This window comes from Taudactylus pleione, unplaced genomic scaffold (genome assembly GCF_031769625.1).
Source record: "Taudactylus pleione unplaced genomic scaffold, aTauple2 ptg000934l, whole genome shotgun sequence".
In the NCBI taxonomy this organism is placed as follows: domain Eukaryota; kingdom Metazoa; phylum Chordata; class Amphibia; order Anura; family Myobatrachidae; genus Taudactylus; species Taudactylus pleione.
Window position 1 is genome coordinate 935,001 of NW_028285335.1, and position 18,392 is coordinate 953,392.

At 43.6% G+C, this 18,392-nt stretch overlaps 1 protein-coding gene across 5 annotated transcripts in view; it reads right to left on the bottom strand.

The window, feature by feature from the left end:
• FOXP1 (forkhead box P1) overlaps positions 1 to 18,392 on the bottom strand; it is an 801,632-nt gene that overhangs the window by 50,163 nt on the left and 733,077 nt on the right. For 4 of the 5 annotated variants that reach the window (XM_088459768.1, XM_088459769.1, XM_088459770.1 and 1 more), the window contains 2 exons: positions 6,170 to 6,292; positions 4,410 to 4,514 (listed from right to left, as the gene is read on the bottom strand). In XM_088459768.1, coding sequence (XP_088315894.1) covers positions 4,410 to 4,514; positions 6,170 to 6,292 — 228 coding nt within the window. The remainder of the gene's footprint in view (positions 1 to 4,409; positions 4,515 to 6,169; positions 6,293 to 18,392) is intronic. The other variant, XM_088459772.1, reaches the window with a different exon arrangement.

Genomic DNA, 18,392 nt, shown 5'->3' on the forward strand with positions numbered 1-18,392 from the left:
CTCATATGGTTTTCTAACCATCCTCTTAAATCAGCAGGGGGGAGCAGAGAAATCTGGAACTGAAGAATAGGTAATGATATCACCGGTAATACTGCACTATTACATTAAATAGAGTTACATATATATATGCAACACACATATCGAACCAACAAGCTATCTTGACAGCCTTTCAAATCTCAGACTGGCTCACACACATCTGAGAGAGATTCTTCAATGACAGCGAGGAGATCCCGGCTTATATGTCAGGGTACAATGCAGCCCTTGTTTATCTGTACATAGAGGTGCACACTGAGAATTTTCTCAAAGTAGAGAGTGATGCCGCTGCAAAGGAAAATATAAAAAGAAAGGCATTCCTTTTTCTCCCTGACAGATGTCACCTATCCCAACAGTCATTCGCAGTCTTTAAACAACACGGAGAATAAACACAAAAGATGGAAAAAAAAAAAAAAATTAACAAATCATCATTACTGTCTAGCATATCCTGGGCCGTCTACGGAAAAACCAGATCATTTTGGATTTATAACAGCAAGTATGGGATTTCCTGAACAGGTAATATCCACAAGTAATCAAGCATAAGAGAGTGAGAAGTCGAGGGGGTCGAGGTTACGTTATTTTAAATTTGAGCAGAGAGACGTGATTTTTTGGAGTTTTGCACAGGAATTGTAACTGAAATTTGAAGCGACTGAATTCCTTTGCTAGGCACTGATGGACATCTTAATGTTTACTTTGGCACAAGGTAACTTTTTTAAGGTCACTGGGTTCCTGCTGTTTGAACAAATTAAAAAAAAAAAAAAAAAGGGAAAAGAAAAAAGGGAGAACGTAGAAACTTGAGGCATACAGCAAAAAGCCATTTCCTATGCTGAAGGTAAAATAGTATAAAGAAATTATAACAATAATCTCCAGAGCCGTCTCCTAGACCTGTTGCCAGTATCAATGCATTGGAGTGATCTCATCTTTTTCCTCCTGGCTAAACTCCAACGCACAATTTCATTAACCCAGGTACCGCAGGTGATAAAACTCATTTTTCCCTAAAGAGACAGCTAAAAAGTACCATTTATACATTTATGAAGTACCAGCAATCAAAATTATGGATTTTCTAAAAGGTTTTTAACTACTTTTATTGAATAGAGAAATCGCTGTCTCAGACTTTTGTGACACTACGGCCAACAATAAATTTCAGCATTTAGACATAGCTGTAATATGGTCACCAGTGTCAATAAAAGTGTGAATTGAAGATGATCCTCGTCTTCCAAGTAATACTTTGTAATTACACTCCGGAAATATTAGCGAGCATGGCAGACTCGGATGAAGTGCTCTTTCTTTGATGCCCAAGTATGTGGAGTATAGGAGGACATTACATGACTCCCAGCACTCGCCTCTCTCTCCGAGTGACACAGTGAGTGAACTGTGCCTCATAATACCCAGCGCTGGACATGAGCAGCAGGACAGGACTCTGCATGCTCAGGAGCACTAGAGGGCAGTGTGGTATTTAGGCCAGAATGACCTCTGTGTCCTGCTACAACTTCAGTTGCATACACCAGGCCAAATAAATATTCATATTGCACTAATCCAGTATCTTCCTTCAGTCATCAAAAAAATTAAGACATGCCACAAGACAGCTCATATGACAAGACTGAGGAGCGCACTTTCGACGTACTAATCGAAATAAGAAAATAAGAAGCACAGCAACACATACAAAATATATATATATATATATATATATATATATATATATATAGACTGTACATTTATATATGTATATATATATATATATATATATATTTTATTTATACACAAATATGCACTTTTTTTTTTTTTTAAGGTCCACAAATTTTGGTTTTCTATATGCCTGCATTTTTAAGTGGACCACAATATGGCTGCCTCTATTGCGAGCCAGTGATGTCCCCTTACATAAGAAGCTACAGTAGTTACATACCTCCCAACATTTAAAACAAGAAAACAAGAGGATTGTTATAGGGGGTGTTGACATGCCCCAAGATGGGGGTGACTGTGGCATGGACTGGGGTGGGGAGACCGTGCCACAGAGTAGGAATGGTGTGACCACTCCACGGCATGAGTTGGGGTGAACGTGGCACGAAAGGGGACTAAGCTGCCTCTGGTTGCCCCCCAGCTACCCATATATTGCTTGGTGAACACGACATACATCCCTAAGTTCCATGCCAATCTGGGAGGTTGTGAGGTATGCGATTACATCATTGGTTTGTAGTGAATGGATTGGCCGCCATTCTCATGAATACTGGGGCAGCTCTCGACACGGGTGCCAGTCACAGGGTGCACATTAAATTTGTTCCCTTCTTTTAATTTAGCTGCAATACATTTCTGACATGCAAATGTTTCTGTATGAAACAACTCACTTGTTTCCGTACTGCTTGAGCGTGTACTAGCGTATACCTGGTTCCTTTAACATACACTTTGTTTTTCCAAAACCACAAACATCGATCTTGGAATTTCATGTGGAAGTGCTTAAGGGGTTGAAAGTTAACACCTTTGTGAGCTGTACAGCCTCACAGTTACTGCTAAACAAAAGCCTCTTTGTAGGAACCTTTTTGAAATGTTTTCTTAACATGTTCCAAGTAGTTTTAGGCAAGCAACTAAAGTAAGCAAGATGTTACCATGATAAAAACACTTGTGAAAACATTAGAGTGCTCTCACTAGTACCCTTCCAATAGACTACACTTTCTTTAAAAATACATACATAAATGAAAAGTAAAGTTATTAAAACTACTATTTATTTTTTTATTGAAGAGACTGATCAATTTTGCACGATTTGTGGAGGAAAAAAAAAAAAAAAGACAGAGGGTGGGGGGAACGTTCAGTTAATCCCAAACTAGGTGAAAACCATCTGTACGCTTAAGTTTTCATAATTAGCACTTCCTCATTCTTTAGAAAACAAACCTACACCCACAAAATAAACATTTCCAATGTGCAGAATTTAACATCAAACAACAAGGTATTTTGTTGCAGTTAACCCTTCAGTTTCTCTAAGCGTTAGGCTAGGTTTTGCAAATAGTAAACTCAATTCAAAACCGAGCATACAGAGTAAAGGTGCCCATCCACTAGCAGACATGAAATCGACTGCAGGATTACGACATTGTAATCGTACAGTCGTTTGTCAGTCTGTGACGAGCCTGCACTGAACGAGCAGTCGATCAGTGCAGGCTCATCAATCATCTGCAAACATGCTCAACCTGACATTATCGTCAGGTTGACCAGCATGTTTGCACGATGATAGATGTCTAAACAACCAGCGGGTGCGCGCATTGCTGGTCGTTTTAGAAATTTTTGCAAACGATTTGCAAACGATTGAACGATGGTTATCGTTCAATTGCTCAACTTAATTGTCTAGTGGATGGGCACCTTTAGATACACATATGGAAAAAGCACATAAATTAAGTTCTCTTTCTGACTGTGAGGTTTGCACAGAAATACGTTTTTCCGGCCTATATATTTAGAGTCTGATTCTAAATTGCTCGTTGCTGCGTCCGCATTAGTGTCTCTTACTGTAGTCGCTTCTGCGGCTTTATTCTATCGCTAGTATCAGCCTTTCCACTGGTGTACAAGCGTGCTTCTGAATGCGCAAGGGCTGGGACGCCCACTTTGAACGTCTGCAGTAGCAACCATTGGCTCCACCATCCGCACTTGCACCAGCCCCATCCGTCAGGGTATGGCCTACAATGCATGTGTTCTAAGCGTCTGAGCTAGTCAAGACGTCCGCAACACTCCCATGACACGCCCATTAGACGGAAGATCTGCGAACGTGTGAATAACCACCTATCACCAGCCTGTACATACCAGAGTCAGTGCAGCTCAATTGGTCCTGTGTCTCCATACACAGGCACCTTTAGGGATTTAGATGCGAGCGCAGTCGGAAAAAAAAATCGCCAATGGCGTGCGACTCAGAATCAGCTGCTTAAGGTGTACAAATTCCATTTTTAATTTTACAAACGATTCAGTGAGTTAAGCGGGATAGGCGCTGGCCGGCTCTGCCACAAGCTACTGGTGAGAGAATCAGTGTAAAAATGTGGCCAGATATGTTGATGATCAAATAAAACGATTGAAGTCACTTTCGAGATAATTGGGCATTGCGCCCATTTTTGGGCCAGATAAACGGCTGCAGCATCGGGAAATTACAGCGATATCGGCTGCAACAGATTTGCAGACTCTTCAAATAAAATGACACTGTCGCGTGTAATTTCGAAAATCTCAGGGTGTTTTCCATTCATTGTGTGTCAAATTGAGGGGCAAAACCATCCTCACCCTAAAACTTACCGCCAACAAAATGAAAGGTGTTAACGTTTTATTCTATCTGTAGGTTATAGGTGTGTTGGTGTTTGCCATTGTTCTCTAGACAAGTGACCAGTGCTAAGTAAATGTCGGACAAAACTTACTTTAAAAATAATGGGAAATCTTCACACACAGCTTCACAGCCCGGCCACTTGCAAACGCCGTGCCCATATAAGGGGTGATTCTGCATATAGTCTTCATGGGAAACACTGTGAAAAAAAAAATAAAAAAGGCAGACACAAAAAAATTTACTGATGGATGATCAAAAAGTTGATTTCAAATATGAACAAATAAACACATGCAAAATTCCCCGAGCAGCCTAGGAGACCGCGATGGAACAAAACGATTATAAATAACTACTACTGCATATAAAAAGTCTCATTTATGAGCTGCTGTATGTGCAAAAAACAAGTGCCGGATTGTGCGCTTTGGTATAAAAGACACAGTTTAGCAAACAATGCATTAAAGCAAGAATACATAACTGGAGTTTTAACTAGCTCATAATTAAGGCTTCCGTCATGGTTTCCTTAGGACAGTCCGGTCTCCCTGGAATTCTTACATTAAGAATGTTTATTATGTTACTAGAATTTACATTTGTGATGAATCATACAAACTAACAGTAATATATACGGAAGAGCACCTAATCTATTTTATTTGACACCTAATACAAAGCATTTATAAACGGTACATATTTAATTTTACACAAGCGTCTTGGTAAGCACGGTCCGAACTGTAGGATCTGTTTCTAGTTGGGCAACCTACCTGGGTGGCCAAACTGAACAGATTCGGATGGTTGGGGATAACGCCTAGGTAAAGGAGGATAGGGAAGGTCTATTAGTGCAGTCAGTAAATATTAAGCATGCGCTGGCAGGTTGCGACCATCTGCTGACCAAGTTAACGGGTCAAAGTGTCCCCTAATTGCTGCCATCCTACCCACAATAAAAATGGCCGAAAATGTTTCTGAGATGCAAATGCAAGTGCGAGACCTTCTGGAAAGAGACAACGGTCTACGAGAAGTTGTACCGACACATGATGACACCCGAATACCTTAATAAAATCAATTAAATCATCAACAACATAGAATTGGACTAAACGGCACGTAGTTGTTTTATGGCCAACAAAGTCTACGTCGTTGAACTGAGCCCCTGATCTTCTACACAATATAGGAAAACCATCTAAATGTTTACCAATCGCATACCCAGTACACAGGGAGATATTATTTTGGGGAGGAAGGGACTAAACTAAAGCAATATCCGTGAAATGAAGACAATCCGTTGTAGGAAATTGTGACATCATCAAATCGTATGAAACTAAATAGCATAGAGTCATAAATTACAGCTGGTCACCATTCTGTCGTGTTGTAAAAGCCAATAGAGCGACACCTGCAGGCTACCTGGTGGTAAAGCAAGCCATCAAATAAAACGTTTCTTACATTTCTGAACTGTTAATTATTCAGCTCTTAGTCCTGAGAGTGCCTACATTTATTCCACACTTTTCCACAGACATATTATACCGAATTTAACATCACACTTTATTAAAATGTATGTTAGTAAATAGCTAGATCTCTCGAGGAAACACATTCTTTATGGCGGGAACACTGTACGGTAGTTTATAAATAAGTGGGGGTAAAGTCTGCTCACTGTCAATGCATTAATACAGTTTTGTTCATACAGCGCAGTGCTATACAATTTTATTATTACCCTTTATTTATATAGCACCTACATGTTATGCAGCGCTGTACAGTAAGACAATCTTATTCAGGCACATCAGTCCCAACCCCAGTGAAACTTACAACAATAATTTCCCTACTACAACCACACAAATACAGACCAGGGCCAATTTAGTCATTAGTCAATTAACCTACCAGTATGTCTTTAAACCGTGGGAGGAAACCGGAGCACTCGGAGGAAATCCACGCGAACACCGGTCGGAATTGAACCCATCGCCCCAGCGCTGCGAGGCAGTCCCACTGTCCCACCATGCCTTACTACGGGTACACAAACACACACAGCGGCCAGTTTTAGTGAGGAGCCAATTAGCCCACTAGTATAATAGAGGGTTATAGTTTGCAGTACTGAGAAAAGGGACAATTCATATAGACTGAAGCTGTCCATAAACATTGCGATCTTCATGGCCAATTTGGATGGTGAGGATAAAACCCACATAAACACAAAGAGAGCATCCCCAGCCAGAGTTGAACCCATGACCCCATCGGTGCAAGACAGCAATACTAACCACTGGGCCGCCCCTACACACACCTACAAATTAAAACCCATAATGGCCACTTAAGTCCCGTTGTCCATTTTCGCACATGCTTGCTTGAAAATGTTTCATCAGGATGAATTATTCCTATTTGACTATGTGCATCCTAGGACTCAGGTTCTTTGCACAACAACATAGGGGGAGGGGCCCTAGATTGCACACCCTAAGCACAATGTGAGGTGCTACCTGCTGAGACTTGTAGTGCGGCAAGCATAAAGAGACAATGCAAGTGCACACTCTAACCATGCTGAACCTCATAATATTACTGCTAAATAGCATCAAAGAGGTTATTTGCATAACAATGGCCATAATTATGGGCCTGCACAATTATGGGCCTGTTGCACAACAAACTGAGTCTCCCCTGGCTTGCAGGCTGCTATATCAATGCAATCTTTACCTGGACTGGATATACAAAATAAGATATGACCATTTTTGCCCTCATCTATAACCCACGGATGTTTCGTCGAACACAGTAGTCCGTAGTGTTACATGTTCCATAAAAGTACAGTATTCTAAGAGCTGAGATAATGATGATCAGTGACTGGTAACTTGCAAAATTCCATAAAAACTAACCCAAACACATTCATTTACTGACTTCCGTACTAGATGGGTTAAAGCAAATTGGCGTTAGGTTGCTATGGGTTACTGCACATGGGATGTAAATAAAATTGTGAGCATGAGTTTGAGCAGTTCCCTTCTCTGTCCAACGCTGGTCTCGGGAACCCGGTACAGCTAACTCATCCCAATGCATCATCACACAGTTCACTAGAGAGGTTGATCGTCTGCAGCAAAGGGGATAATCCTCCAGAAATCTTCCAATCAATACGTAGTGACTTAGCTGCACTGATTCAAGTCATGAGATGCTTTGATGCCAAACACATGCTTTCCAGAAACACTGAACTGCACCAACTGATGAACCATTATTTAGACAGGAGGAGGGGGGGGAATCTGTTCGGTTTTGTAGAAACCTCTGTTTTCCAAGACAAGTCACTGTTTCTGGAAGGACTTCAACAACCCCAAACAAGCAGTGGCTTTGTTACTACAGTGGATGCTCTATATATCAATTAGAAAACGTCTCAGTATACGATGATAAAAACAAAAACAAATAAAAATAAAGGACAACATTCTAAACGAAGTTCGTTATTAGCAAAGCCTCTGTGAATTCAATCTTCCTATTAGGCTTTGCTGGGAGTCACAAATCTGAGACAACAGCCAATGTGTCAGATCGTTCAGGGTCTAGAAATTACACCGTCCTGGAGAACCTGCTATTCCCAATCAGGGTGGATGATTGTATTTTAAAGGGACATCCTGATTTATTTTATCTTGTGCAGTTTTGCATATAAGGGGCTTACCTGTAATACATGATGCACTAATACTATTATATCACATTACATTGTATTGTTAGATTAGAATTACTGTGTGCTCATATATACATGGGGCCATTAAAAGAGTTTTGTAGAACAAGTGTTCCATATATCTTATTAGTGGCAACAGAGCTACTGATCACCTGCAGTACTGTGATCAGGGACAAGTCATTGGGACGGAAGGTCAAACTGAAGGTCAATTTGGGCATTATTAGACCAACACAGTCCAGAACTTGTGTGAGATCTACAAGATGGAATCAGTATGAATGACCGCCGGTTGAAAGGCTGGCTGTTCAAATCCCGACGCCGGCAGACCGGCAGCAGTGGAAATCCCGACAGGGGATTTAGGCAAGTGTAACTAACCCTACCGCCCCCCCAACCCTCCCTTAGGGGTACCTAGTCCTAACCTCCCCCCTAGTGCCTAACAAATAACCCCCCTAAGTGCCTAGACCTAACCCCCCTTCCCTAAACCTAAGTCTCCCGGGGGATGTGCTTAACCCTAACCTCCCCCCGGGGGTGCCTAACCCTAACCCCTAAGGCGAGCTCAGGGAGGACAGAAACCTCCCGTGGAGCAGAGTTAGGCTAGGGTAACCCCTACCCCCTTACCCTAGCCTAACTCTAACCCTCCCGGGGAGGGGGGTGCCTAACCCTAAGTCCCCCCTGGGAGCCCCTAACCCTCCACCCCCGCGGCTGTCCGCGCCCACCGCCCAGCTTACCTTCGATTGGTATGCAAGGCTTCGGGCTTCCGGCGTAGGTATAAGGCCAGGCATCAGGATTTCGACACCTGTTATTAGTACCCTGCCGGGATTTGACAGTCGGGAAGCCGTTGGTCGGCATTTTGACTGTCGGCTTCCTGACTGCATCACCTAAAGGATGAACCAGCGCAATCAAAGTCTTATACTATTGCATGTTCCTTACCAGGCCGAGCTGTAAATCCCCTTCCCAATGGCCTTTGCGTACGATCGCTTGCATCACAAAACAAAGCACCCCTAGGGATCCACCCGTTCGGGCCATTGAACGATGCAGAATGACAAAATCGTGATACGTCAACATTCAGAATGTCAACATGCAGTCAGTGAAATGTTGACAATGACAGATAAATGTTGACACAGACATGTCGACATGTTCATTATTTCGACAGTATTTTTCACTATTTCATCCCCTCTCTAAACCCAATCTCAAATTTTGGCATAACACGCTGTGTCGACACTGACTGTCGCCATGCATAATGCCGACGTTATGGCCGTGTCGACTTACCGTCCCTGTTCTGACTGTTGACAATCTAAGTGGTTGCACACGCCTTGAAGAGTAAAACCATAAACTCTACCAACAAAGAAACCAACTTCAAAACTGCGTTCAAAAGAAAAATAAATGTCTATTAATGCAATAAACGATCCAAGGTCGGTTACTATCTCTGTACACTAGTTAAGAGATTTTGTATTTTTTTTTTATTTCTTTACTCTGGCTAATGATTAACCCCCACCTATAGAAAATCTATAGGAGCTGTTTGTTCCAATGCGCTGTTTTAATTGAGTAAACAGAGACATGAGTCTTTGCCACGGCAAGTTTTCCTGAAAGAGATGTTACAGAGCGTCTAAGAACCTGCTGGGTTACTCAACTGTTACAAGGCTTAAAAAAAAAAAAAAAAAAGAAACACGAAGGAAGAACTAAAATGTATTTGTCATTTTCCTCCGAGCACACTGTAATTTAAACATGGGAGCTCACATGGAGCAAACGGCTGGATTGTAGGCTACCGAGAGTTAACATCTTTTTCAGTACAATGACCACAGGCCCCAGAGGCAAAGCTATTTACAGCGGATCTGCTATGAATGGGACAGATTGCCATATGGATGCAGACACTAAACAAGCTGCCCGGCTCGTGGCTACAAGAGCCTAGGGGACTGGCCTATATTAATGCCACCTGTGATGTGGAAATTGTGCTCTGTCTCTGAATTACATTTTAAGAGCCCATCGCGACGTTAGTTTTGAGTAGCCGCACAAAGGAAAATTACAGTTAGGAGAATTCACGTTCTAGCGAGCGGGAAAAAAAAAAGAAATAGAATATACAAAAAGTTGTAACGCGTCAGTGACCGAGAGACGGAATTGCAGCGATACAGGATCATATTGGCTAGAGCAAGAGTGAGCACAATTCTGAACAAGGGGCGATAATCGCCGGTAATATCGGCCGGTGGGCCAAAACATCACCATGCCTGGCCTGAGGCCAAGAACACAATGTCCGATCGTAATCCAATCGAGATCAAACGGATCATTACCAGACCTGTTGCTAAATGACTGCTAATGACCGGTGTCATCTTCCCAATGCATTTACAGGACCCCGTGTGTCCTGGGCGATGGCCAAACTGAATGAAAAGAGCCGGATCACATCCAATTTGGCTATTACACGTGTGGCCAAGCTGGTATGTGACTCTTGCACTCGAGCCAAGCGGCAGTGACGCCTCGTGTGGCCGGCATTAAACTCACTTAACCTTTCAGAAGCTGCCGACAACTTGTCAAATACTGTGTTTTAAACTGAACCCACAGCCTGTGCCCGCTTACTTGGCTGTACCAATAGTCATGGTATTGCAATTCCCGTAACTATCGCGCTGTCCCTAGATTTCTTGTTTGTGATGAAACATTCAATAAAGTGAAATGCTTGGTCATTCCAAAAATTCTGTAAATTTCCCCCCCCCCCCCCGGATTTTTACAGCTGGGATTCGGATAAAGAGACCTCTAGTAAATAAAAAATAATAAATGTAAGTAGAGAGATAAATGACCTGGCTACATATCTCTTTAAATTCCTGCGAGTGTGCACCCACTCTTCTCCATATGTTTATGTAAACCCTGCAAGATAAGCAGAACATGGATTTTATTGACATTTTGTATAGGCTCTCCGCAGTACAAAGGTTGCCCGGCTTATTTTGCGCTTGTAAGGTGTGCCTCCAGTTAATTTGCTCTGTGTTATAAAGCAGATGTCATGCTAACCGCTCAATTTTTATTAAACGCCAAGAACAAACAGTTAACTGGTAGCAGATGACCTTTTCTGTTCTAGAAAATCGCTATTGGGAAAAAATCAACTTCAAGAAGTGAAATAAAATAGAAGTATGAATGACGATGTAGGAGGTATAGTTATGAACAACGACGATCTCGCTATGAATGCTGAAATGGAGAAGCAGTCGACTGTGTAATCTTTAAATTCTGTTTACCACGCGGTGACAGACAGCAGGTCAAATGGTTACAGCCCAGTCAGTGTATGGAAAGTGAAGATGCATTAATTCACCGAGATTAATATGGCTGATTTTTTTTTATTTTTTTCATGGTAGACAATTAGATTTTTTTATTTTTTTTGCAGAATTGTTACTTTGAGTTTTCCAGACAGATTATTCTATTATTGTAGATCAGTGGGAAATATAAAACACAAATCAGCCACTCACCGATGTTAACCTTGATCGCCTTGAATTCCATACAAAGACAATGATACAATATTTCTTTTATCAACTCGCTCCATATTATATCTATTGTAGTTAAGAATGACCCAAAAATGTTATGTCTAAGAAATACCCCCCCCCCTCCCAACATCGTCTGGTCTTCTAACCGGCTGGGCAGCAACAGGACATACCCTACGGATACTGCTAGCATGACCCTCCCCCTTAGAATGTAAGCTCTTGCGAGCAGGGCCCTCTACCCTCTTGTCTTCTCCGTTCTCTACTTTCATCTACATCTTACTCCCCTCTAGGGCACCTAACACTTGGTTGTTTTGCTCTGTTGCTTATCATCTGGGTGTTATGGTCGCTAATGTAGCAATGTAGATTATTCATGTCCTATATTGTACTGTAAGTCACTGGTCAACCTATTTGTTTATGTACTTTGTAAGGCGCTGCGGAACACTTGTGGCGCAATATAAATAAATTCTAATAATAATGACTCATCCAAAAGGCTGACTATTGACACACTGCCTGAACAACAAGGGCCTGTCTCACAAGACATCAGGTGCCATCGGGATCAGGTATAGTGGAACGCCATTTAAAAGATTATCCGTGACTGGAATTGTACCCAAAACAGACAATTCATGTTGTACCTCATGCCTCAGTGAGGTGACTAGTTTCTGGTGAATTATCAGTTCAGCCCCCAAACTGGCTTTGAGAGATAAAGTACTAACCAATCAGCTCCTAATAGTAATTTTTCAAACACGGGTTGTAACATGACAGGAGCTGATTGATTGGTAATTTATCTCTCTCCAAGACTTAGGCCCTGATTCAGAGCCGCTCGCGAGTGCACAGCGCTCGCAAGCGGCCCAATGTTTGGGCACTGCGCAAGCGCCGCATCCAGCGTGCGCGAGCCCCGCTGAGCGACTGAAGTTCAGTCGCTACGGAGCTCGCGACAAGACGGGGCAGCTGTCGATGGTGAGTGACAGCTCGCCCCGTTTTGTAGGCGGGGAGGGGGGGTGGCTGGACAAATGCAGGCGTTCCCTTAGGAACGCCTGGCGTTTGTAGGGAGGGCTAACTGACATCACTACTGTACAGTAGTGGACTTCCTGCTCTATTAGAGCAGGAAGTCCACTCGGCCTTGCGGAAGGTAGACCCTACCGCAGGGTCTCATCTCAAGGCCGATGGTGGCGATTATGGCGATGGTCTCCTGGCCGCTCGCACAAGCTGTGGGAGGGCTCCCACAGCTTTGCGAGCGGCCAGAGACAAAACAAAATAAAATACGCCCACAGACCTAGCGAGCTGCCAGCGGCAGCGAGCAGGTCTGAATCAGGGCCTTAGTGTATAGACCCCATTATACCCTCCTTTTAGTTACCTACGTCACCTCTTCAAAACAGAAAGGGCCATAACTTGGGGTGTGCGAGCGGTTCCGCAGATCAGGGCGCAGGGCTCTGCTGGCGGCACCGTTGCTGCCCCACGCCACCTGCGTTTGGCTTGCAGGGTGCTCCGCAGAACACTCCGGGCAATGCGCTCCTTCCTGGTGCTGGCGGAAATTCGGCCCCGTCATGTCGTTGAAACGTTTCCATGTAATTCAGATTTATTAAGACTATGCTACATGTCTAAGTAAAGCGGTTACGGATTTCAAGCCCTCTCCACAGCACTGGGTTTCGCTGTAAATTTGAAATGGTTTTAAAAGGAGAGAGAGAGAGAAAAAGAAATAATAATATTTAGCCTACAGGCAGAATAAAGTAATGAGATCACAGGAACGCTCTTCCACATGCATTACCCCACTCTGTAACGCTAGCGAATGTGAAATGTAGAATACATTGAGTGGATGTGTGTACAATCAGCACAACAAACATTATTAAATTGCCCGAGAGGGGACGCGAGAGAGAGAAAAAAAAAAAAAATCAAAGCATGTTAAACACGTTGAGTGCTGAATTGTAATGATGTCTGGGGCTGGTGATGGGAGAGGGAAGGGATACTAACAAGCCCTGATTGCAGCGGAGGCCCTCAGCTCACAAATCACACGGCTAGGCTCATCCTTTAACTGCACGGGATTTTGATAAATATCTGCTCGCTGTTCAGCAAGGGAAGTGCGGTCTCTACTGGAAATCGCTCCCGGACTGCTCGCGTTTGGTCCCCTCCCCCTCTCCCCCGCACTCAGGGGCTTACTCTGAGTGATTTAATTATAATTTTCCATGTGTAAGACAAATTAAAGAGAGGAGAAAGAGTGTCATGCCAAATCAGATTATTTATCTCCTTAACTGATTGCTGTGCTCCGCACCCCAGAGACGCTGCTAATGTGCTTCTCCGTTTAAATGGGAGATTTGGATTGTATTATTATATTATTTATCGGAAGTAGGATTGGGACACTTGCTGTCACTCACACAGAGTGGAAGCAGCCATTTTGTTGTCTGAACCAATAACCTGCCTGTCCACTCACTATCATGCGGTGGGTTGACCGGATTGGCAGGTGGCATATTTACTCAGCCAGTGTCGGACCGGAGCATGATGGCCCACCGGGGAATGTAGTGGTAGGCATGCCTAAGGGGTGTGACCAGCCACCAAAGAGGGTTTGGCCATCCACCACTTTGATTGGCAGGAAGGATAATCTTGGTGTTGTTTCCATAGAAACTAACCAAGCACCCAAGTTCATCTATGGTCCTGCTCCACCAAGTTACTGACCCTCTAGTGCAGGCCTGGCCGACCTGTGGCTCTCCAGCTGTTGTGAAACTACAAGTCCCATCATTCCCTGCTACTGTTTTAGCATTTCCTAACAGCAAAACTGTTGCAAGGCATGCTGGGACTTGTAGTTTCTCAACAGCTGGAGAGCCAAAGGTTGGCCTGGCCTGTTCTAGTAGACTAACCATGTATAATTTGAGTGCACAGTCAGGAACCTGACACCTAGTGGAGCTGGTGGGGTCCTCAAGGAGTGGGGCCCACCGGGGGTTTTCCCATGTACACCCGTGGGCCAGTCCGAGCCTGTACTGAGCACATCTGGCTGCTTCCACTTAGAACCACAGCCGCCAAAATTAGGAGTTTGATATTTGGGACGTGACTACACCTCCAAAAAGTGGCACATCCACAGGGGCCATGATGTCTCAACTCCCACTGATATCAAGTGGTTTGCGCCAACGTGCAGTGCGGTTTTGGGCAGTTACCATGCAAAACGCATCTCCCCTGCCCCCTCCCTGTTTAAAACTCTAAAGCCAACACAGTTACAATGCTGTAAATCACATTACTACCCTGTCAGCATCCCAGGTCCAACACACCGCTGTCCACCTTGTCATTATTGACCTTATGACTATCCACAAAGTAACTATGTCCCTGCTGCACCATGGGGAATGATCAATACCCTCTGACACACGCTGCACTGTGCTCTGTTTTAGGGGGCAGGGTAATGCCACTATGAGGGCCATTTGGACACTGGGGGGTGGTGGTAATGCTACAATGTAGACTTGTCCTCACAGGGGTTGGGGGATAATGCAACAGGGGCATCAAGACTCAGAGAAGGGGCCCTAGATTCATAATTTGTCAGGGGGTCAGTCATGCTTATGGGCGGCTCTGACCCGGAGAAATCCCATCCAAATTTATGGGGGGGGGGGGGACATACAAACTCCACACTGATATTATAATCCATGCTAACCCACTGTCCAATAATACAACAGAACAGGGCTCAGTAACTGTGTATGGATCATTCTTACTGCATCATCTCAATTATCTAGCCCTCTACTAAATTAGATATGGAAACCTGCAGCCATCTTGTTTAGAAAGTTGGGCAGTGAAAAAAAAACCCATTATGACACATTATAGAAATATTGCAGTCCAAGTTTTAGGGTTATCCATGCTTGAGGCACAGGACTCAAGCATGGATATCCTTAAAACATGGACTGTAATTACAGAGTTTGGGAAACTGATATGATATCCTCTTCCTTTAAGCTACTTAAAGGAAGAGGATATCATATCAGTTTCCCAAACTCTGCATTTACACAGCTGCACAGTTAGTACATCAGGTGCTAATTAGGCAGAATTACTTTACGAGCAGATTCATTTCAGGCAAAAAAAAAAAAAAAAACTCCCAAAATAATCTTTTCTGTTAACTTCTAACCACAGGCACAGGCCGCGCTCTCTATTTTTGTAATGAAAGGCGAAAGATTGCAGACAGAAGCATAAAATATTTTTTCTTTTGTGCAAACTTTGATTTACGCAGTAATTAATTCTTAATTGACATTCTTAAGAAAAGGCATCACCTTTGCGGAAACAAAAAAAAAAGGGGCCTTTTTTTTTTTTCTTTTTGCAGAATAATAACAGTTATTTTTGGCTGTGAATTTATTGCAGATGGCGAGCACCCTTTTGTCTGGTGACCTTACTTTCCAGCTGATGGGACAAAGCAGAATCCAAGATGAAATCCAATAACTCCGCCGCTCTCACACCCAAGTGCACAATGATACTATATTGTTCCACTAACTGTACCAAATACCGTCTTGCTCGCTTAAATGGGAATTGCATGTATTTTCTGGTTTGTGTCTGTTAAATAGAAACCGAGGCAGGTACCTCAGCAGATTGCCATGGTTGCTTAAAGCGAGTCAGTGTGCATCCTTCTGTATAATATATTGCTCACTTACGGGTAAAGATGCACCGTAATTCAATCAGCTCCACAAATGGATGGCATGCACCTTACAACATGATCAGCGGGAAAGACGAGGACTGTAATTGTTGCAATTTAACCCCTCAGATACTAGAGCAAAAACGCTCAATCAATCTGTGCACGCAGCGGATGCAAGTGACTCCTCGGCGCAAAAAGCAAATCATTCAATCGGGTGACTCTTTACTGAAGCAGGCAGGTCAATTATTATGTATTCCGTTTCATTCTGCAAAGTGCAAAAATATTATTAAACCAATAATATATAACATCCAGGATGTTTACGAGAGGTGTGCTCCTGTATTGTTTTTGTGCGACACAAAAGGTTCCAAAGTAAACAATGCTCTTCCCACAATAATAAAAACTGAATAAAAACATAATGAAAATATATAGCTATTATGTAGGCTAATAAAATAGGTTGAGAGCAATGACACGCAAAGTCATTCGGTCAGGGGCGTTTCATGAGAGGAGGGGGCCCTCGTGCAGACTCAATGCGGGCCCCCCTCCTCTCTACGGCGGTCCCGTGGCACAGCACTGGCAGTAGATTCTGGCTTAGTGCCGGAATCTACGGCGTGTGCGCGGGTCTCCAGGAAAATGGCACCTGCGCTCTTTTCCCGGGGACAGGGGTACTGCGCATGCACGAGTCACTGGGAAAATGGTCGCCGCCATTCTCCCAGTGATTTCTGCTGTTCTGCAGTGCCGGCTCGGTGCTGCACAACAGCACTGCGGACAGGCAAGTATAAGGCTCCATGGGTGCAGGGTGTGCTCCCCTGCACCCACACCCTGCACCCATTATAGATATGCCCCTGCATTTGGTTACAGGGGTGGGAAGAGAACAGACAGAACGGGTGAGATCAAAAGACAAAAATAATCAGAAGAACTTTATATGATCAGAAACACTACAGAAATAAAATGATATATATTTTTTTATATTTATCAAGTCTGTCTATTCCCTTCGGCTCCGCGGAAGGTTTCTTTCCTCCTTTAGCTCGCCTTAGGGCACCTGCATTACGTTTGACAGGTGTACCGTCCCAGTCAAACTCCCCACCTGCCGCTCTCCCCGTAGCGGGTCGCAAGACCCTCTTTCGGAGTTCCTGAGATACGTTCGTGTCCATCAGACATACCAGGAGCTTCTTGAAAAATCACCTTCTATTTTGAACGTCATCTCTTTTTAAGCAACGTCTGGCTCTTTACACAAATGGAGCTGGCCGCTTGAAACAATAGGCTCACCCACTTACACCACATCATGATCACCGGTTTTCCAGTGACCTACAGGGGTTGTGAATAGTTTGTGGACTACAGTCTGCTTCGTCTCAGTCTTGGAACGGGAGCAAAAGTGTTTCCTTCTTCGAGAAAGGTTGCAAAGAGTTAGGCAAAGAGATAGGCAAAGTATAAAATAGAGTCACGTTACATTGCGGTCTGTAACATAGACATATTATACTGCAGTATTCACACGCCACTGCGTTTATCTGTTATTTGTACGAAACGGAAACTGGGCAGTCTATCAAATATTGTTGTCTGTTATCAAGAGTAAGGTGTAAAAGGGAAGGAGAAATGCTGTTGTTTTTGTACTGTGTGTATACCGGGTGTGTTCAAATGAACTTTCCCAGCGCAGTGCTGATTGATCACTCAAAAACAATCAAAAGGTTCGCTCCAGATCTCTGGACATGCCTGTTTTTCCTCTCTGGGGTGGGAATGCAGATAAGCGTGTTTACAGAAGTGATAGAGGAAACATGTGATGGGCACAGAAGAAGGGACAAAGTTACTATAATTATTGTTATATTATAAGCATGGCACAGACGCAGTCCTTTAATCTTGCACTTCACATTTTTAACTTGGACCTAGGATCCAGGGAAATCGCACTGTGCACCGAAATCCACCATTCACAGAGAAGCACTACTGTATTTTATGCAGAGCACACATGGTTTGTATTTTTGATGGCCGATTCATGACTGGGGGTGATAAAGATGATAGGCTAATCATCAATAAAGCTGGTCCTAATCTCTGGACGATTGGCAGCAAACTAACCTGATATGGCCACGTGCTTCAATGTGCTCAACAGGCTCCATAATTATCCAACCAAAATTGTTTGGACCAGTCATGGTCTTGGTCACGGTGTTTTGGCCACGTAAGTGGTCACCTCCTGAAGGTAGGAGTATACCTAATCCAAGTTCTGAATGGCTGGGCCTTATCCAAAGTTGTCACTCGTGTGTGAATGCATGAAGCCAAACCATGAAGTGCTTCACTCATGCTAAGCACCTGGTGCAGTCCACGCAAGACTGGCTCAAAGATGAACTACGATGGCCTAAAGGACATTATTCAGAAGCGAAGAGCAACCCGATGGTTTACGTACATCTCCGATGGTGTGGGATTTGCGCATGCACACATACCACA